Source organism: Mus caroli, unplaced genomic scaffold (assembly GCF_978045245.1).
Source record: "Mus caroli unplaced genomic scaffold, Mus_caroli_1 scaffold_12, whole genome shotgun sequence".
In the NCBI taxonomy this organism is placed as follows: Eukaryota; Metazoa; Chordata; class Mammalia; order Rodentia; family Muridae; genus Mus; species Mus caroli.
This window is the reverse complement of record NW_028227267.1, coordinates 41,492,941-41,514,177: the sequence shown is the minus strand read 5'-3', so window position 1 is coordinate 41,514,177 and position 21,237 is coordinate 41,492,941. Positions and strand designations below refer to the sequence as shown.

Below are 21,237 nucleotides of genomic sequence, written 5' to 3'. Positions count from 1 at the left end.
AGACAGCAGGGCAGCTCACCTCCAGCCCAAGGTAATCTTTCTAGATCAGTATCCAGTTGCTCTGAATTTTGCTTATAATTATAACCTATTTAATCACAGAAGAACCCCTGCAGAGGTGGAGTTCAAGGTTGCATACAATAACAGGAGATCACAGTTTTGAAGTCTAGCACAGATTAAAAACCACAGATGTACCATTTATATAAGACACACACTGATTGTCTCTTAAACTACATATTGACTCCGGATGAGCGGCATCTTTTTTTTTTTTTTAAATAAAGTAGTGCATCTAGGACAATCAGTCGCACAATCCACACAGCCCTGAAAAGTTTTTCAGTGCCAACTACCTGTTGGTCATGAAACGTGAATGAGCCTGGGACATTGTCCATTCCTAAGATTCAACCAAAAATTGGCTAAAACACCGGATCACCTCTGCTTTGAAGGCCATGACCTTCCCTCCCTTCCCTCACAACTCAGTTTTGTTTGATTTTTGTTTTGAGTGGTATTTGGTTGCATGTTGCTAGAATATATTTGATCAATCATTTGCAAATCAGGAAACCAATGATCTAGAACTATAACAGAATCTTAAGTAGATTGGTTTGTCCATTTCAGGTTGCTGGTTGATGGACCCTTCTAAGGCCCCTTCCTTTTTCCTTCTATGCCTCTCGGTAACTTTGATCAGGAGTCTGAGAGCATCATTCCATCTAACTCTTTTAACCAATGCCTGGCTAAAACTGGAATGTCCAGCCCAGCATATTTAAAAATCACCCACAAAAATAGCTTCTACAGGTCTTCACAAAACCTGGAATTTCCATGAGGATGTCTGATCTTTATAATCCAAGCAGTCAGCATTGAAGTTAAGCTTCCAAGAGGCAGTTTGGTCCTTATAATCCAAGCAATCAGTGGTTGAGTTAAAACCCAAGCTTGAAGCTCCATATCCCTGGGTGGAAAGAGAAGCTGGGGACTGATTGAGATGGCTGGTAACAGCATTGGTACCCATGGGACTGAGTGTGGCCCCTGGTCCAGGAAGCTGGTGATGCATAGGGGTCAAATAAGATCCACAGTCCATGCCCCCAAAGTAGGAAGTTGAGCCAGCATAGCCTTGACTATAACCTGAAGCCTGAGTATAGGTCATGGGATAGGACCTCTGCATGCAGGAGGAGGAAGTGGACAAGGGGTCAGACAGTGGGGAGATGGATGCTGGACTCCAGATAGACACTGGGGCACTGCTGCTGGCAATGGTTGGGACTGAGGTACTAGAGGGGGGAGTGAACTGGCCACTGGTTCCACTCTCTGAACTCACTTCCCGAGCTGGAGAGCTCTTCTTCTTGGCAGGCCTCACTTTGTTCTGACCACCATTCTGTTGCTGCTGCTGCTGTTGGCGGCACTTAGCTCTTCGATTCTTAAACCATACCTTGAAAGGGAAAGAAACTTCTTTAACATGGACACAACTCCAGAGTCATCCCAGATCACATGGCTAAACAATCAGACAATTTCCTTTGCTGCTTAGAGACTGCTCATAAAACCCTCTCACCTCTATTTCTCCTGTTGTGGGAAAGAAAGTCCACCTTATGCGTAGTTCATAGCAAGAAAATGTAAGGTAATCACTCTTAATTGTAAGCTAGAAATTCTCCACTTTGCTTTCTATTTCGTTTCCTCTACACACACACACACACACACACACACACACACACACACACACAGAGGAGGGCGGAGGGAGAGGGAGAAAGAGAGAGAAGAGAACTCACTGTATTTTGGGATGACTATGCCTATGTCTTTTAGAAGGAAGTATTCTGTTGTTGCATGCCACCCAGAGCAGACTGAGTTCAAACAGTTTACGTTGCACTGTCCAGGAAGCAATAGCTAATATGGAGGCTGGTTCCACGACCTAACATTTTGTCTCTCCTAGACTCATAAAAGAAATCCCCAAGAAGACATGTTCCTGTGGAGAGGAGATCTGAGCCAGTGTCTGCTGAAAGCCCCTTTGTAGTGAATGAACTGACTTGTATGACTTCTGCTTTGAGCTCAAAGACAGACCTCAATATCTGTCTTCAAGATTCAAGTTGGTGCCTTCAGATTCACGCACAACGTACTCTGTTCTCTACATCAATTCACTGATTCAAACTCAGCCTGCCAATCTGAAAATTCTCTTTAGCAGCAGCCTTGTGCATCCTCTGCCATGTAGGAGCTTATGATAGGAACTGAGATCTGACCTAGCTATAGGTCCTGCCTCTTCATAGCTCTGGCTGTCCTGGAACTTTGTAGATAAGGCTAGCCTAGAACTCCAATATCCACCTGCCTCTGCCTTCCTAGTGCTAAGGTGAAAACCCACCGCACTCTGCCATTGGCTACAGGTCCTTGATTACTCTGTTGAAGGAGTTTTTCCAGTTTGAGTCTTACAAGTATGGCAACAGTAGTCCCCTCCTCCCACCAGGGCCCGTCTCAGTAGCAGTAAATATCCGGAGCCAGTTTATTTCTAGTGAAGGCTTTGGGTCAAGACTTACAAGTACTAAATTTTTTTTCCAAGCCACTTTGAAAAATCCTGTTTTCTGCTTTGTAGTTCACACTGATGTCTGGCACCTTCAAAACCATATCGTACCCAAAGGAAGGGTGTCATGTGTGGGCGTGTCAGGGGAGGGGATGGGAGGAATGAGGGGCCAAGTACCAAAGAGTTCCATATAGGGCTTGCTCTCCAGTCGAGAGGTAGACTTTCTCCCTTTCAGAATCAACTATGGGGATAATTAGAATAAGGAATGAGAGTATCTGCACTGATACTGTGAGTAGTCTGTTAAGTGGCAGAGCTAGAAAACTGAGTTCTGTCCTCCAGAAGTCACCTCCACAAACAGACACACACACATACACACACACACTTTTTTTTTTAAATTTTGTCAACTTATTTGCTAAAATCACCTTTTCTGATTCTGTCACCAAATTAGGTATGGCCTTGATAAAGTCATCTGCTTTGTTTCTTCATGTGTGTGTGTGTGTGTGTGTGTGTGTGTGTGTGTATGTGTGTGTGTATATGTGTGTGTGTGTATGTGTGTGTATGTGTGTGTGTGTGTGTGTGTGTGTGTGTTTTAAATTTGGACTGTCCAGGAACTAAGCTCCACGCCCCTGCTCCCCCAACACAAAAGTCCATAAAAAGAATTGCCACACATGACTACCTTTGAAATCTGCCCTATGTCTCATCTCCAACTGTAGGGACTCTTGCGACCTACAGTTCTAAGACTTTCTCATTGCAGCTGAAGTGCTGCTTCCAGCCTTGGAAACTGGGCTAAAAGACCCTGGTTCATAAGGAGGAACAGGAGGAACAGGAATCGAAAGGGAAGTAAAAATAAAAAAGTCCCCTGGCTCCTGAGGGTTTAGAATTTCAAGCCCTTCTTTGGTCTGGGACAAGGCCCCATTGGGTCATCAGTATAAACCAAGGTTGAAGAGTGTCTACATTTGCCCTACCTGCACCCTGGACTCTGGCAAGTTGATTTTCAGTGCCACCTCTTCCCTCATGAAGATGTCTGGGTACCGGGTCTTGGCAAACAGAGCTTCCAGAACGTCGAGCTGTGCCCTAGTAAATGTCGTCCTCTCCCTTCGCTGTTTCCGGGGGGTGGCTGCAGGACAAGAAGCCCAGGGCCCTTTAGGGTGGGGGAGCAGTTTCTCAGTCACAGGGCTTTTGCCTCGGTCCTCAGACTCCCCGACCTCCCTCCTCTCACCGCGTTACCCAGTATCCCCACCCCTTCCAGAGCCTCACAGGACACACGACCTCCCAGTGTAATGCGGTCCCCTCCACCCACCCCACCCACCCCCGGACGCCAGCTACAAATTGCTGGAAGAACTAACAAAATAAAAGAAGGAGCCACAATCCCCAGCCCCACGCCCAATTCTGGAAATGAACAAGCAAATAACAACCGCCAGATCACACATCACCAGAAAAGGCTGACTAGTAAAGTTAAAGGCTCTACGAGGACCAAAGGTTCAGAATGACGCAGCGAACGCGGAGCCAGTTCCCACGGTATTTTAACACCACAGGGACCTTTGTTCTTTTATCTTTAAAATGGGGCATAGTTCATACTTTTATGAGTTTTTGGATGGGGGGGGGAGGGAGGAATCTGACTAGAAAAGAAAATTGTCTGGCACCTGGAGGGAAGCCACACCTCTAAGGATTAAAGGGACAGGGCATCGACGTACCGGAAACCCCTGGAAGCCCCTGGCCAGGGAAAACTGGAAGGGACAGTAGGGGAGAGAATCCGGTTGCTCCCAGAGAAGTAATAGCTAGGAACTGGACGTGGAAACGTACGCAAGAGCGTGCTCAAGTGACAAGGTCAACAACCTTCCACGACCTAGCCCAATGAATGTCGCCAAGCCACTCGAGTTAAGAATGAAGCAGCGTGATTCTCTGTTACTTCTGCAGACCCCAGATTCGCCTCTTCCCAGCCTCTTGTTCCCTCTTGGGTCAGTAAATGCTCTGTGGCACTCGGCAGTTTGGTAGCAAGGAAAATACATCGGGAACCCCGCCTTGAGCTTGAGTGAGGACAGCGCGCGCTCCAACCTCGGAGCTCCAGAGGGGCGGGCGTGGGGAAGGGCGTCTAGAAGGCCGCGGACTCACTTACCGGGGTAGCCCACGGAGGGATGCAGCAAGTCCATACCCGAAGTGGTCAGACTCAGCCCATTGACTGCGTAAGGCGGTTGCTTTAGATAAGACATCATGCTAAGGTTGTTTGGAGGCGCAAAGTCGGCCCAAATTGGGGGGACCCAGCCGGACGGTCTCGATTCGCCTGGAGTGGACAGGGTCAGGGTCCTTGGTGGGTGGATTTGGAGTGACGGAACTAAGGGCAAAGCAAACAAACAAACAAACAGAAATGCTGGTTTACTGCTTCCGAGGGAGCAGCTTCCTCCACGTTCCAGCACTAACTAAAAAGAACCCGGGAGACGCTGGGCACAGGCTTTTAAAGGAGTTGCAGATGCGTCCCCCACCCCCGCTGTCTCCCCACCCCCCCAGCAGCTCCAAAACTAGAGGGGATGGAGTGAGACCAGATAAACCTGTCTTCCCCACCCCCACCCTAAACTTAAAAAAAGAAAGAAAGAAAGAAAACCGACCCGAGGAAAGCAATTACAATCTGCCTTCCCCAAGAACAAAACCCCACGCCTCCAAATGCACGCTCTACATTCCTAACCCAACATTTGCATAGGACTCATTGGCTGGCACTAGCTAATTGTCTCAAACAAAACTTGATTGGGGCCATTTGCAGAGACAAAGAACTCTTTGGCTAAATAAATAATGCTGATAACAAAGCCCATTGGTGAGAAACAAAGAAACAATTCAAGAAATCTACCTCTTCCCAGACTGTTGCCTTTCCCTGGCAGAGGTTTTAATTATCTTAGCTGATTTTTTTAAAAAAATTATTATTACCACTTTCAACTGCTGTGAACCTAAAATGTAAACGCATTCAACATTTAAAACACCAACTTGCTGAACAACAAACTTGTGAAAACTGCCCAATCACTATTATCCCACATTTGAAGTCATTTCCAGTAATCATTTTCACCTAATTAGTAGTCTGGATAATTAGATTTCGAAGTAAGTAACAGATTTATTAGGGTTTTGGAGGAGTTTGATTATATGTGTCTAAAGAACTATAGCTAAACAAACAACTATTTAACTTTTAAGCGACAGCCATCAAATATTTAATTTAAACATACTGAGAGAGAGAGAGAGAGAGAGAGAGAGAGAGAGAGAGAGAGAGAGAGAGAGAAGTCTTTTCTTCAAGACTAGCACAGGGCTTGCCAGAAATGCTCAAGTTAGAATCCTAACTGAAGTAAAGTCAGATAAACTGCTGCCCCCACATTTTGCAAGTCCAGAGGGGTGCATTCCTACAGCAAGCCGCTTCCATGTTTTTGATGTCAGGAGGCTACAGATCCAGCGGGAAGCACATTTTCTTGGATTTTGGATTGGGGGGAGAGGGGGCTGCAACGGGAGCCGCCTTTCCCATATATTTAGGTTTGAAGTCGAAAAACATCTAAAGCAATGGAACTAACTGCACTTCTCTCTGCTTTTCAAATTTCCTACAATTTTGTAAGAAAAGGAGCTGGGTGGGGGGAGAAAAAGAAAAGTCATCTGTGTTCCTTTGCTGAGCCTCCCCCTCTCCATCGATGTTAATACAGGCAGGCAATGTGTGTAAGGCTGGCTTTTATTTTCCAAATATAAGGCATTTAAACCTCTCTCTCTCTCTCTCTCTCTCTCTCTCTCTCTCTCTGCTTTGAAACTTTGACACTCTGAGAAACTTCCTCAAAATGGCGGATACAAGACTGAGTTCTCTGTCACTTCATAGAGAAAGTTCATTAATGAAAAAATTAAGACCTTAGGTTTTCATATTTACCTTGCTTAAGAGACAAAGGCAAAAGCTTCACAAACAAAACTCAACAGCTGTGATTTCTTCCCGATTTACATTCAGAACACAAGCCTTATTTCCCCACCCTAAAATGTGATTTTTATAAATGTCCTTCTAAGAGAACTGGATTGTTAACGAGTGAAACTAGTTACTTTTGCGAAGAACACTTTATATTCTGTGTTCCTCCTTCCAAGATCTAGCTATTTGTGACTATGAACGGAAGATTCTTTTAAAAACCCAGTCGTTCCTTATTTAAATACCTTCTAAAGAGGAATTCTTTGAAAATACCCTCTTATTCCCTTGGTCAGTTCTGACCTGTTATATATGATGTTAAGATGGGCACATATTTATTTACTAGTCTAGCTCTCACCCAATTAGATCGCCTAAACAGATCATTCGATAAAAGCGGCGTGTTCCAGGATAAAAAGCAGTAACAGAAAGTTCGGGGCGAGGTCCTTCTTGGAGAGTCAAAACGGCTCAAAATGTCAGGGAAAACTATTTTCACTTTTCTTCCTGGAGATGTGGGCGGAAAAAACAAAACAGGAAAGCCAAAACCCAAACAACGGTCACTTCTCCAGAGCGAGCTTAGATAATAAACACGGCTAGATAATAAAGAAGGCTGCGGGGCCCTTCCACCTAACTTTCACCGCCTGCTAAGGATTCCATTCTAGCTTCCTCTCCACGCACAGTGCAAAGGGGAGTGGGGGTGGGGACTCCTTCTAAGACACAAGAGTTAAGGTGACCGCTCTCCAGGAGAGATGGCTTCCGAGAGCTCATACCTAGGAGCAAATAGCGGTAGCGCGGCGAGTCCCCTACTGCCCTCTCCTCCAAGAGCAGGCGACTGGGTCCGGCGTCCCTGCCCTGCAGTCCGGCAGATCAGCAGCTCTGATGCCCAAGCCCCCTCTCCACTGCCTGCACCGGCCTGCACAGCCTTATATCTAACGGTCAATTCGTGCAATCTGTCGCTTCCCCCTCCAAACCGCCCCCCCTCCTGGTGGTTTTTTTTTTTTCCTTCTTCCAAGAAGCCCATCTACCAGTTGCTGTGTCCTCGCTCAATAATAATTACCTCGTCCGAGAATTAATTATAATAAATGTTTTCTTGATAAACTAACGAGATAATCCGAGGGGCACACGTCCCTTAATTACAGGCCGTCGTGCTCAGCTCTGCTTCTCGTCCTGGCTGATTAATTTTCTGCATGATAGAAAGGAAACAAAACTTCGCTGACTGGCGACTCGGCCTGAGGCAGGGGAGAGGACCGAGAGCCGGAGGGAAGGAAGAAGGAGGTACGCGGGCATTTGGAAAACAGCCGGCGCCAGGCCCGCCAACTCGAGTGAAAGTTTCTGGCCTCGGGGAATCAACATCACCACCCGCAAGGGAGGGAGAAAGAAATGTGCCAAAGGGTTGCTCTTGACTATTAATTATAGTTCGAAGAAGCCCCGGTGTTCTGTCTGGAAGGAGAGGCCTGGGTGTCTACCTTTCTCTGGGGGAGGAGTTTGCCGCTCAACTCCACTCTAGTGCTAATAACTTTCGGTGGCCGGAAAAAGTCCCGAGGTGAACAGACGAAATCCTGACCCTCCAAGCTCTGGAATGGAGGGCACAGTTTCCAAGGAAGATCAACTCCTCTCGGTCCCCACCCCAAGTGGTCCACGCGGCTGGGCCTTCTTTCTCTCTCCATACACCCTTCTCCCTCCAAAAGACCAAATCGGTTCGGGGCTCTAAGGTTTTCAGATTTTCCAGCGAAATCGGACACTGGCTTTCAATAGTCCCTTGAACGCATCAACACCGCCACTTCTTCGGAGTTTGCCGCGCGAACCGTCGCCCAGGCCAGGTGTCAGCGGGGACCTTCTAATAGTTCGTTTTGGGGGCAGGCCGAGAGCAGGGGCTGGGCCTCGGCGAGCCCCTCCGTATAAGGTCAGCCTTGACCTACGACACTTCATTGTCCCCAAGCCAGAAAAGGCAGTACAGAAGTGCTTAACCGGCCACGATGCTACCCCAGACACATAACACTAAGGACTCGAAGTCCTTCCTAGGGAGGGACTCCGGGGTCTCTGACATCCAGGCGCCCACCCTCACGTCTGGCTGTCCCAGTTGCACGCTGAGGCGCGCGTGCCCTGAACCACACTAGCCACAGTCGCCTTTAAAACCTGTCCAACTAGCGGCCTCGGCCTGGCGATCTGGTCCAGAAGCCCCGACTTTCAGTGTGCAGTGCTGGGGCTTGGGGGAGCCGCACCCCTAGGGATGGAGAGGAGGAGAGTTGTAAAAGATTCGAGAGCCCTAGAGGCTTTGAGAAGAAGCGGAGAGCAGAGGGGCACTAAGCTTGGGGAGAGAGGACGAGAAACAGGAGCTCAGGCGGCGCGGGAGTAACAAGACGCCAGCGCTGTCGCCTCCTCGGTTATCCGCTCGGATTTCGGCTTTCGTTGCAAAACGAGGAGTCTAGAGGCAGCCCGAGGCCCCCGCCGATAATGGAGGAGCCGGCCTTCGGGAGCTCCGGCTTTCGGAAGCGTCCACCTTATTATCTTTGTTTTAATTTACCAACCTAGGTACATTACACAAGCATTATTTTGTCATGGATTCTAAAAAAACGCCCTTGGAACCAAACCTAAGGACTCCAGCTCAATCTAGGGGCCAAAATGCAAAGCTCGCGAGGAGAAGCCATGAATAGCGTGGGCATAAGAACAAAACCCCTCCCCAACTCCCAGATTAGACTCCTAGGATTTCTGCGACGTTCTTCAGTAGCAGCGACCCCCAGGAGCACGCGCTCTCGCTCCCTCCCACTCCCTCCCTCTTCTACAGATCGTCAAATTTTTTCCTAATGCTCATTATTTCGTCTCAAAATTCTCATTAGAAAAATAAAATACATCACCCGCCCCCCCCGGAAGTTCCAGGTCCGCAGAGTTGCGGAGGTCACTGCGGACTGGGGGAACACAAAGATATCGCTATAGACAAGACACTTACCTTACAGCCGCATTGGACGTTAGAAAAGAAAAAAAAAATCAAATTATCCTTCAAAATTCCAAATAGCCAGCTATCCTAAAAGAAATCAAGAGCATTCAGTTAAAAACCTTGTAGTCTTCACCTTTCCATAAAAAGTCAAACATAACCAGAAAAAAAAAATTAAAAGAAAACATAAAATGAAGTGGCCAGAGTTGTAAACAGGCTTGTGTCCGTCTACGATACATACAAAGTAGAGGTGGCGACTGAGCTCCTCTAGCGATTTTTATTTTTTAGTAACAGTGGAGGCTGAGTTGGAGCTGAGGAAGGTTCCGCTCTCAGGGAGATTTGCTGAGAAAGCGCCTCTCTGGCAACTTTTTGACGCAAACTCTCCAACCAATGGCAGGGAGAGAATGATTGACACATCTAAGCCAGAGGGAAAATAATAAAAACACACAACAGGGGGAGGAAAACAGGCCGCTGCTGCACGGGGGGAAGAGCAGGCAACAAATCCAGGCCTCCGACACTACCAGAACGTTCTTTAAAACACTGGGCTACGCTTAAAATATACATTATGGACCCAAGCATGTGAACTAATTGTATAATTAAAATGATGGACAGGAAGGCCTCCCTCTTCGGTCTTTTCTTCTTCCTTTATACTCCTTCTTATCCTCCTTTTCTTTTTTGTTTTTATTTTAGAGAAAGGATATCAAACAACATAAAGCAGGAAAATATTTAAGTCAAAGCTAGGGGAAGGAGGGAGGGGGTAGTACCCGATTTTCGATTTCCAACGCTAGCAAAGAATGTGTGGGTCAGAGGCAGAACTCAAACCCAGGCACAGGCTTAAAAACAGGGCTATGTCCTCTTAAAGAGGAACAGAAGGCGCTGAGGGAAAAATGGGTGAAGATGAACGAGACTGGAACTGAGCTGTGAACATGCAGTGTAGGCAGAGAGTCACAGGGCTATGGACTGTCTGAAAACCCCAGCGTCCTCACTGGCTGTTCTCTTACCCCTTAGAATAAACCCTGGTCTCTGGAGTTCTGGCTTTCCAGGCACGGTTTTTCAGTTTGATAAGCACAGAGCAAGATACAAAAGAAAATGTGAGCTCCCAAATCTACCGCCAGGGCAGATTTCGGGCCAAGGGAGGGGGTACCTTAAATCTCTCCGGCTGAGTATGAGGTGACAAAAAGCCCCCAGTAGAAACAGTTTGTGCTTAAGAACAAACTCCTGGTGCTTCAGGCCTGGGAGTTACTAGGGATGGAGGCTCCCTAGTCAGAGGCCGAAACTCGGGAGCTGGGATGCTGCAGGGTCAACCAACTCAACTTCTTCAGGTCCAGACTGTTTTTTACAAGGATCAGAGTTTTCTAGAAGAGCAGAAATACACAGGACAGAATATTGGGGGACGGGGAGGCGGGGAGTGAGGGACAATCGCTACTGCTGGGTGTGTGAATGGCGGATAGGGTGGGGGGAAAGGATAACTTTCCCCTCACAACTCCCAATGCAGAAGGAAAAACAAAACAAAACAAAACAAAACGAAAAAACCCACCCCTCCCTCACTACCTCAGTCACCGCCACCACTGCTAGTGGGCCCAAAGAAACAGCTCGTTGCCTTTAATTTGGGGACCTATGTTAATGAAGTTGGTAATTAATTCGTCGCTTTGTTGTCGGTTCTTATACTGTATGTGTAATCAAATGTGGCCGTCCTTGGGATTTACAGCAATTAGCGAATTACGGGAGTGCGCACGAGGCTGCAAGTTCTCGGCAGCCCGACTGGGCTCGGCTCCGGCCTACGGCTGGGCACTCCGCTGCGGCTGCAGACTTGCAGGTGTGTCCTAAGAGCCTTGGGGTCCTGGAGGCTCCACGAACCCTGGAGCGCCTCCGGGCTTGCCCAGTTCTTCCTGGCTCCTTCGTAGCCGTTCCAGTCCTAAGGAAACTCCTGGCTGTCGCGTTCCCTAGAGCCAAGACTTTGTGGGACCTAGGCTAGGGGGGAGGGTGAGTACGGACCTTTCCTTGTTACCCCGCCCCCACTGTGCAGAAACACCTGGCGACTGTCCCCAAGGCCTTTCCTTTAGGAGAGGTAAACAAATGTCCCAGGCAGTTGTCCCGCGTGGCTCGGGCTGTGGGAAGCAGGTCCTGGCTCTTGGTCCGAGCCATCGTGCTTTGTATGATGGAAGGGCAAATCCACGCGAATCTCTTAAAAAAAAAAGAGGTTATTTCCCACCCCGAGAAAAGAGTTCTCCCCGGTTTGATCATAATGATGTTGAAAGCATCAAAGAGCGAGAGAGAAAAAGAAAAGAAAAGAAAAGAAAAGAAAAGAAAAGAAAAGAAAAGAAAAGAAAAGAAAAGAAAAGAAGAGAAAAAGACCATTGTGGATGTAGGGGAGCAAGGCCTTGGGGGAAGTAGAGGTGGGGTGCGGTAACGAAATAGAGCGAGGGCTTGTGAGTCACTCAAAGTAAGTGAAAAAAATCCGGAGAGGAAGCGATCCATCTGCAGTAGGGTCCGGAGACATTAGGAACCTCTCAAGGCCCGGGTAAAGGTTTGGGGTGTCGTCCTGAGAAAACCCAGAGCAGCCAAACCTCCCAGAAAAAGTCCGGAGTGCTATAGCAGTGGAGGATTTCTGTTAGATACAGCGTGGGAGGGCTTTCCCCTTCAGCGGCTGGCAGCACACTGCCCCCCGCTTCTCCTTTGCCCTCTAGTCTAATAACTTCGCAGAAATACAGGGCCAATAAACCACCAGTTGGAAACGGACAGTGTTAAATAAACAAGGGTCTCTTTAAAATTCTCATCCACTTCAGATGTCTAAAGTAAGATCGTGATGATTTTGTCACGGTTTGGTAAATTTACCCCTTTAAGAGGCTTTTCATAAATCCCAGAACACACCTTCAGCCAGATTTGAATATAGATTTAGGTTTTAAAACCCAGAAGCTGGAAACACTGCTTTATCAAAGAGAATTTCCCTTTAGCTTAGCAGTGTGCTGCAGCTCTCAAAAGATTGGATCTGAAAGAGAGAGAGACACACACACACAGGAGGAGAAAGAGAGCCAGAGTCAGAGATGAAGACAAGGGAGGGAAGGGAAAAAAGACTTTTCTTTTTTTCTTTCTAGAGGAATTCTGCCCAGACTCTCCAGCAGTTGGTAGCAGGCAAGCTTTCTCCTGTGTCGCCTGGAAAAGTTGCAAAATTGCTCTTCACCTGTAAGAACATGCATTTTATCTTCCAGTCTCTTCTTGTCAATTTGGAAATTGCAGACAGCCCGGCTCAGGTACGGTTTCCACAAACCCTATTCTAGGTCAGGACAAAAGCCACTGGCTTTGGGAGAAGGGGGGTGGAGAGGGTGGGCTGCTTCACAGAAACCCTTAGAAGCTTGATGGGAGAAAAAGACTCTTTGGATGGAAACATCTCTTGATTTTCAGTAAGTTCTTGAGCCTCCAATATACTTCCTAGCCATTCATTGTATTTCCTTTATCCAGAGTTTAACTTTTCTCCCATTTAGAAAAAAAACAAAAACAAAAACATTTCCTATGAAGCTGACTTAAGGTAGCGTGGTTGTGTTTTTTCAACAATTCTCATTAACTAGTGGGTGGGTCATAGTGGCTGTGTGTACAATTACTCTGCTAGGCTGATGAGATATGAAGCTTCGGAAAAGTAGCAGCATACAGGGCACCAAGTTATTGGTCAAGGCTTGTGTGTGATTCCCACATTATGGCTGATATTCATGTTCTGTAATCTGGATTCATGTATACCACTAACTGGGCTGATTTTTCTCCATTCAAAATGCCAAGCTGGTTTAAAATATTCCAAAGTTTCCTCCAAGTTTATTAACTATGGGAGTGGGTGGGGGGAGGGGAGAACCATCCCTGGAGTCTTCCAGGCTAATTAAAAAAAAAAAAGAAGAAAACCCACATCCCACAAGAGCACAGTGGGGGTTGGTGGGGGGAGTAGTTAGGCTCCCCGGACACTAACTTCCAAAATATGAAGATTAATTTCAAATCTTTTCAGCAATTCAGGGACAGTGTGTGTGTGTGGGGGGAAGGGGTGACCACATTTTGCATGAGAATCATCAACTATTAAAAAGAAGTAATTCTTCACTAGTTTTTTAAGAAATGACTTTATTTTGAAATTTGCCAAGCTTAATTCTGATCATTTCTTAACGGGATTTAAGGGTGGGGGGTGCAAAGCAGCCGACCACTTATGAATTAAGTGTGGGTCACCCAGTCCCTGTATTTTAGCTGCTTCAGAAAAGAGGGTGAAGGAAAAAGAAATCACTTCAAAGATAGGATTGTGCTGTCTTGATAAAAGAGCAGGAGGCAAATTCCAAATTGAAAAAAAAAAAAAAAAGAGGAGTAGTAGCACGTTGTTCCGGAATGAACCGGATTAGGACTGTGCGACAAGTGGGAGATGTGGGCTGTGAGACGTTTATGAGCTGAGTGTGAGCTTGGAGCTGTTTGACTGTCCCTGTCCCAGAGAGTGTGAAGACCAAGGGGAGGGTGTATACAGGGCAGGGTTAGGTTAGGGTAGAGGGAGAATTAAGGCTTGTGTGTGATTGTGGGAGAGAGAGAGAGAGAGTGTGTGTGTGTGTGTGTGTGTGTGTGTGTGTGTGTGTGTGTGGAGAGAGAGAGAGAGAGAGAGAGAGAGGATAGATGGATAGATTGGTAGAGGATGGTAGCAGTCAGTTTACATAAATTTCTGCTGGTCTTAAAGTTTCCTTGAAATCAATTCTACTGCAGGCAGCAGTCCTGCGCTATAGAGCTGATGCAAAACAACCATTACTCTCCAATATTTTTCCTGTTTGCAAACTTCATTTAAAACCGGGGGAAAAAGACCCAGGAATGGTTTTGTAAGAAAGGAAAGGGAAAAAAAGAAGAAGAAGAAAAGAGAACCACAGTGAAGCTTTAAACTAGTTTGGATAAAACTCTAATCTTTTATTTGTAACCTTTTACAAAGCTTTATTTCCCGCATATGAAAAGCTTCTTTCATACAGGCATGGCAGACGTTTTCTTTGGATTTTTAATTAGAGTCCATCAATTGTAGCCATATTTAAGAATCAATATAAAGTAATCCTTCGAGATGGGATAAGGTTTTAATCGAAAATCTAATTTCCCACTCTTTGCAGATCATTTTAAGGAGCTAGTTGATTAAAAAAAAAAGTTCAATATTTAAAAGGCATAACACCCCAAACCTGGAAAAGATCATGTGTGCAAGAAACCACTGATGCTGTCTTCCAAAGGAAAACCCTGCTGCTAACAGGAACTTCCTTCTACTTCGAAGAATTTGGCATATTTCTTTGGCGTATTTTTTCCCCTCACATGCTATTCTCAATGTGACTCCTATCAGAGTTTTCATATTGAATGAGGGGAAGACTTATTTGAAACACTATTCCACAACGCAAAATAATAATAATAACCTAATTTTAAAAATCCACTAAGAACACATAGCTCTTGATAGATCCTTTTCATTGCATGTTCCCCAGCTTGGAGATTAGTAAATGACTGACACACACTTTTCATTTTCCCTGGATCCAAACTTTTGCACCTTTGCATCCATGAAGGTGAGTGTCCAGTTCATGTTAAAACTTGGAGTTTACAACTTTGCCACTTTTAAGGTTGTAGAACAGTGGAGAATTTGCTTGTTGCAAAAGCGTGGACTTTTAAGCAGTCCTACCATGGTTATTGGCTTTCAATTTGCCTTTAAAGGAGGGGGTCAAGGATGGAAAGATGGAAGAGGGGTATAAAGCAGAAACAAGCTGTAGGACACAGTGCACGCACTTTGCTCGTGGGTGCTGGAGCTGAAGAGTCCGGGCCTTTCAGTTCTCAGCTTCAGTTTGAGAACTCATCGGTGAACTAGTGTACCGCCCCCCCCCCTACACACACCCCCGAAGTTTATAGAGGTATTTTCAGATAGCTGCTGTTTGATCTGCTTTAAGTGCATCTGCAAAAATGAGCAAATAAATAAACTCATCGTATTTGCTTTTACAAATTTGAAAGCAGTGGGCTTGGAAATGTTTGCTAGCCATGTTTTCCTTGTATCTGCAGAGATTTCAATTTATTTAAAAGCCTGCCGATTAACGCAGTACATCTTCGCACCAATTTTTGGGAAACCTTCGAGTATTTTATCCATAATCGCGTCTAATGAAAAACTGAGACTCTTCTTCTTCTTCTTTTTTTTTGGGGGGGGGGAGGTTAGGGGAAAATATAATGCGTCTTCATTAGCAAAATTGACTGCTGTGCTCGCGACAGTTCTTAATTGAAAAGGCAACCTTATTTTAATGGTGTGGTTGGAAAGAAGATTACATACTTTATCCAAACACAAAGACAATTAATAATGAGAAGCAGGCGGCTGCCATTAACTCTAATGCAGTCGCATCAGAGTCCGGGAGAACGGCTCCTACCTGAGTCACTCGGTACAAACTCCCTCGGCTCCCTCCTTCCCCACTTCACCCATCCCTTACTTGGGGGTTCTTAAGGTGCACGGCCCAGGCTCAGCTTCGGTCTGGCGGGGATTTTCCAGCCTGTGTGGCGCGGCGGCGGGCGCCCCTGACCGTGTGTCTCAGGGTCTGGGGCAGCGCTGATGGGACAGAGACACTCGGGTGCCCGAGCGTGGCGCAAAACTCGCGCCCGCGCGCAGAGCTGGGTAAGGACGACTCCAGCCCCGGTATGCTGCAGGATTTGGGGGACCCAGAGTCACCTGATACACTTTGAGAAGTTTAACCAAGTAGGCTGGGCGGCCTTCTGAGTGGAGAAGTTACCGGGGGGAATTTAGCCACCCGAGATCGTGTTGGGCAAGAACGGTGTGAAGGGCACTAGAACACTCGGCCAAAGCAGCAACTTTTGCTCCCAGGCACGGGGAGCAAAGCATACGTGTGCGTGTGGCTCTCCGTGTCTGCTTGTGCGCTCGCGGTTGCGCGTGGGTTTCTCCGGAGAGGCGGGGTCGCGACCTGTCCTAGACCCTGGCATGGCGACCCATTCTGAGCGTTGCCTTCGTGGACGAAAGGAAGCTACTGAGAACTCGCACCCGGAGCGGAGTCGATGGGCCCTCCCCGAGCCAGCCCTGCAAAGCAACCCGGGCTGGAGAGTTTGGCGTGGAACAAACACCACTCTAAGTGTGGGGCCTGGGCCCGCAGCCACCAGCATTCCAGAATGGAGATTTCGAGGAGTCGAACTATCTTTCCAGTCCCCGGCCTCTGGGTCCGGTACAGGGTAGGGACAGGGCAGGCTCTGAATTTGCGTTCTCTGGAGACCCTTCCTACCTAGCGATCTACAGAACTAGCCCAGCCCAGCCCAGCCCTAAGTTCCTTTTCCAGTTCAGCCTCCCAGTCCAGGCTTAGGCAGCCGAGAAAGGGGGAGAGTCCATCTGTGACGCACCCCACCCCCCAACTTCCGCAGCTGTCCCAATGGAGACCAGGGAGCAGCTTCAGACCACAGGAGCAGCCAGGAGTTAGCACTATCCTAACCAAGAGTATGCTGGGTAGCCTGAATCTTCAGCGGCAGTCCGAGGCTTCTGGCTTCCAGCCGCCACTTGCAGTGAAGGGGAGAGGTTTATGCCTGGGATGGGGCTCAAATGTCTGGGAGGAAAAGGTAGGATTCAAACAGCCTTCTGAAGCTCCCCTGGGGCACTGGTACACATCCAGCCTCATGGAGAAGTCAGGGACCACACTCTACAAGGTCTAACTGAATACATCCCCTTTCCTTGAAGGGAAACGTCACAGGAGTTCTACTATTAAATACATGCTGTTCTGTGTCCCTCAATCCACCGAATCCCACTTTCCAACTCTTCTGGTTTCTGGCGTTGCACCTTGCTGCAGACTTCATTTTGGCCATGGGTTGGGGATCTTCTGAAAGCTTCTGAGGAGCTGGTGTGTGTCTCGTCCTGTCCCTCACCTCCCCAATCCCCCACATCCCAACACACACACACACACACACACATACACACACACACACACACACACACACGCAAGCGTGCTCACGCGTACCCCAATCCACTATGCCACCACTTCAGGCCAGGCAAGTGCGATTCAGCATTGTCACAAGATTTGAAAGAAAGCTTATTATCAGCTACATAGGAACCTTTCGCCACCTCCCCACATCAGGTCCACGAGCAGCCTCTCCTCCTGCATAATGTATCCAAAGCTTTCCTGCATCCTTTCAAAGTCCTCTTTCACGTGGCTCAAGTTAAAGGCATCTGCCCTTTACTACTTGTCGACCAAGCCCAAGAGTCTGCTTTGGAGGAGGCCATGTGAGTCAGCTGGGTTTTAAAGAGGGAGCTAGGTGCCCTAGGTTAGTGAGCAATAGCTGTCTTTTGGTGGACAGTTTCAACCCTGAGAGTTATTTAACCAACAACCTAAGTGCAATAACAGACTCTTACATTTGTGACTCTGTTCTTAGCATTTATCCTATGGCTGCTTGAAGGTAACTTTATTAATATGTGTCTGACTTTGGATAGCTACTCAATCATGACATCCCTAAATAATTTCTTACATGCCATTTAAGCCAGTTCAGCAACGGACAGCAACTCGTAGCCTAAATGACAGTTTTCAGGCCGCTTACCCAACTAATGAACAAGCAAAAAAGTGAAAGATATAATTGCTTCCAGTTCAGCTCCTGAACATGAACATTAGAGGCATCAGTTAAAGGACTCAGTTCAAACAAAGTGTAGCTGATGTATTTTGGATAAGTCTTAGAAAAGCAGCTTCCTTTTGAGTCTGCTCTCTTGTGTTGATGCACAAAACAGGCCGGAGAAGTGCAGAAGAAAAAGGCTGGTCTGGGGGTGTTTAGTGTGGACAGGACATTGGGCCTTAGATGTACCTGTGTTTTAACCAAAACGGAAGTAGCAAAGGCCTGGATGTAAGTGTCCCTTACAAAGAGACAGTCTGTGGACATGACTTTTTTCTATGATAAATCGAATGATCCATCTCATTACACTTAAGAGTTAAGAAGTATGTTTAAATGTTTTGGTAGTTGGAGCTGTGTGGACATAACTTTGGTCAATGGTAGACTCCGAATGATGTCCCAAACACTTAACAGTAGGCTACACAGTCCTTTCTTTTTCTGTATTCCTTTCTTCTTTCTTGGTTTTGTGAGATAAAGAGTTTTTCTATGTATCCCAGGTTGGCCTTGAATTCACAACCATTCTCCTTAGTGTCCCTAGTACCGGGATTACAACAAGCATTACACATGATGCCACAACATCTATTATTTTTACAAAATTGTGTGTGTGTGTGTGTGTGTGTGTGTGGTGTTTTTATATAGGTACGCATGTGCCATGTATGTAGGTCAGGGGACCACTTTATGGGAATTGGTTCTCTGCTTCTGTCATGGGGGTTGACAGGCTTGGCAGCAGGCATCTTTACCCTCTGCCCTGCCTTGCCAACCCTCCATAAAATCTTTAAATGTGATTGAGTACTTGGCTCAGTAACAAATTTATTCACACTTGGTAGATTGAATATATTTAGTTTTCATATGTAACAATTTCCACTGAAGTCTCTGATGTATCTAAATATCATGGTTATCAATCCAAAAAGTCCCCAAAGCTCGTGCCTATACACACGCACGCACGCATGCGTATATGTATATTTAAAAGTGGGTTACAACATGGATTCACATTTATCCATTTATTCATCAGGCGTAACTGGCGCCTGTGTATTAGGTAACTGTCAGGAATCACTTGTTAATTTTTTTTCCCACTGCTAGGAACTGAACTCAGAACCCTGTGCTTGCCAGCACTAACCCCTATTTCAAGAATTAATAAAGTCTGCAGACATTATCAGGCTCAGGTCAGGGAAACTGTTATTTTGTTTTGTTTTCTTGTTGCAAACAAGCAGTTGTCATGATACATATTTGATATAAAATGTTATATTATCTCTTTTCTTCTAGATGAAACAATAAGGTTTACACGTTGTTTAAGGTTATAAGGACCCATACTGTTCCCTCACAGCAGGGTTCCCGGGGGAAGCTGAGGAGGTTGATAACAGAAATTCAGGAAAGTACCGGAGTCTTACTCTGCAAATTTGATGTGTTTTAAGAACTGAAGTCAGGGGAAGAATATGTATGCGTTTAGAGAGACTGTGTGCTTCTGAGCAAAAGGTTTCCGTTGTTGTTAGATCTTTTGTTTCTGTTTGGCTCTTTGACTGGTTCTTTGATTGATTGGTGTGGTTTGGTTTGGTTTGGTGTGGTGTGGTGTGGTTTGGTTTGGTGTGGTTTGGTTATTACTAAAAACAAGTATTAAAAACAAATCTTAGATTTAACTGTGTGTTCTTTTAGGCCATTATGGATCTGATATATGCCTGTACTGCCATTATAGTCTTATTTCTAAAAAGAATGGGAAAAAAAGTATTCAAAATAATAACAACTGTGATTTTCTAAAATTCCCTGTCTCAGTTAGAAATGGTCATTACATATTTACTTGTTTGGGACCACTTTAGCTTCAACTACTTGGCAATTTTGGAAACTGATAAGTTTTATTTCCTTTTACATTTAGGATTTCCTATATAACAACCAACTTGTATTCAGACATAGTTTTTCTTATCAAGATCCTTCCCCTTTCTGTTTCCTTTGCTTCTTGTCTATAAAACAGATATGAGGATGATTATTGTTTCACAGGTTGGAGCTATTGAATATGGTGACCAAGTGACAGATTTAAGTAAAGTCTCTGTAGAAGTGGCCAATGTTATAATGCTTTTCTTTTCCTTGTGAAATCTGGGGGGCGGGGATTAAATATTTCCTGTCTAGAGCAATCATGCTGGCCTATAGTCCTGCACCCCCTCGAGCTTGAATTCTGTCCTCACTGGTAGCTGCATTGTCTTTTGGTCACAGCATCCAAGCATAGTCTGTGGGCTGTAGAGGAGTCATTGATTAATACTCTTTATGCAAATTATTCAGAAGGCTGAGGGGGTTTTGTTTGTCTGTTCTGGAAGCATCCAAAACAACAACAAAAAACCCAAACAAACAAAAACAAAACCACCACCACCAATAACAGCACAACTCTCATTATTTACATTCTAATTTTAGCCTTTAGTTTCCTTCATAGTCAAGAGGGTCTGAGAGCTCCTTGGTTCTAGACTTGGTTCATGCTTCTTCCAAGAGTTACACTTGTGGCTGCCCATGGATCCCTTTACTGAGCCCCTGTGGTCTTACACCACCTTAACAGCTTAGATTGAATGAACATCAGAAAGCAAGAGGAAAATTTCCTTGATTTAGGCAGATATTCATATTATAAATACCAGATTATCAAATTTAACTGGCAAAGACATCTACTGGAAGTAAAGATGATAAAAACACAGCCTTAAAATATTCAGGACTGAGACTAGAACATTAATTTATGATTCTCGTTGCGGGTGGTGTATTAACTAGAAAAGCTCTGTGTGCTGATGCCAGGACGCTTGCCTGTTTTTGTACCTCTGTAAGGGATGTAAGCAGAGCAAAGGGATACCTTACTACAGTGCAGCAGGAACGATGGGAAGAGCCACCAGGCTTCTGATGTCCAAAAGGTATCCAAAAAAGATGGTGAAATGAAAATGGAGACATGCATCCAGACCCTCCATCAGCAGCCATACCCTGTGACAGACCCAGAGGCAACTCTAAAGCCACCAGGGCAACTGCCTGTTCAGTTTGCCAAAGAGCCAGATGCTGAAGCTTGGAAGAATCTCTGCCCCAGCTTGATGCCTGGGTCCTGTGATTGCCATCCAGAGAACAGTGGTGGGGCATGCTGGGATGAAGGCAACTCCAGCCCCAGCATCCACTACAGTGGCTTCTTTCCCTGTGTTTAGGGGTGATTTTAAATTAAGTAAGTTGGAAAAGTCACATTTTGTCTTCCAAATTTTAAAAGGAAGAAAATGGAGGTTATAGTACAAATCAAAGCCATGCATTTAAAGCTGCGGGTCCTCTAAAAACTTAGTGTTGCTTATGGGTTGTATTTAATTATCCCACATGGGC

At 46.0% G+C, this 21,237-nt stretch overlaps 1 protein-coding gene across 2 annotated transcripts; it reads right to left on the bottom strand.

Moving 5' to 3' along the window:
• Positions 1–253: 253 nt before the first annotated feature.
• Otx2 (orthodenticle homeobox 2) lies at positions 254–9,650 on the bottom strand. 2 transcript variants are annotated; one of them, XM_085828963.1, is made up of 5 exons: positions 9,563–9,650; positions 9,337–9,411; positions 4,602–4,817; positions 3,451–3,626; positions 254–1,411 (listed from the first exon to the last, which is right to left on the bottom strand). In XM_085828963.1, exons 3-5 carry the CDS (start codon positions 4,696–4,698, stop codon positions 791–793), a joined length of 894 nt encoding a protein of 297 aa, XP_085685089.1. In that variant the 5' UTR covers positions 4,699–4,817; positions 9,337–9,411; positions 9,563–9,650; the 3' UTR covers positions 254–790. The 2 variants fall into 2 exon arrangements, with proteins under 2 accessions (XP_085685089.1, XP_085685090.1); XM_085828964.1 differs by having other exon boundaries at positions 3,451–3,602.
• Between the last annotated feature and the right edge of the window lie 11,587 nt (positions 9,651–21,237).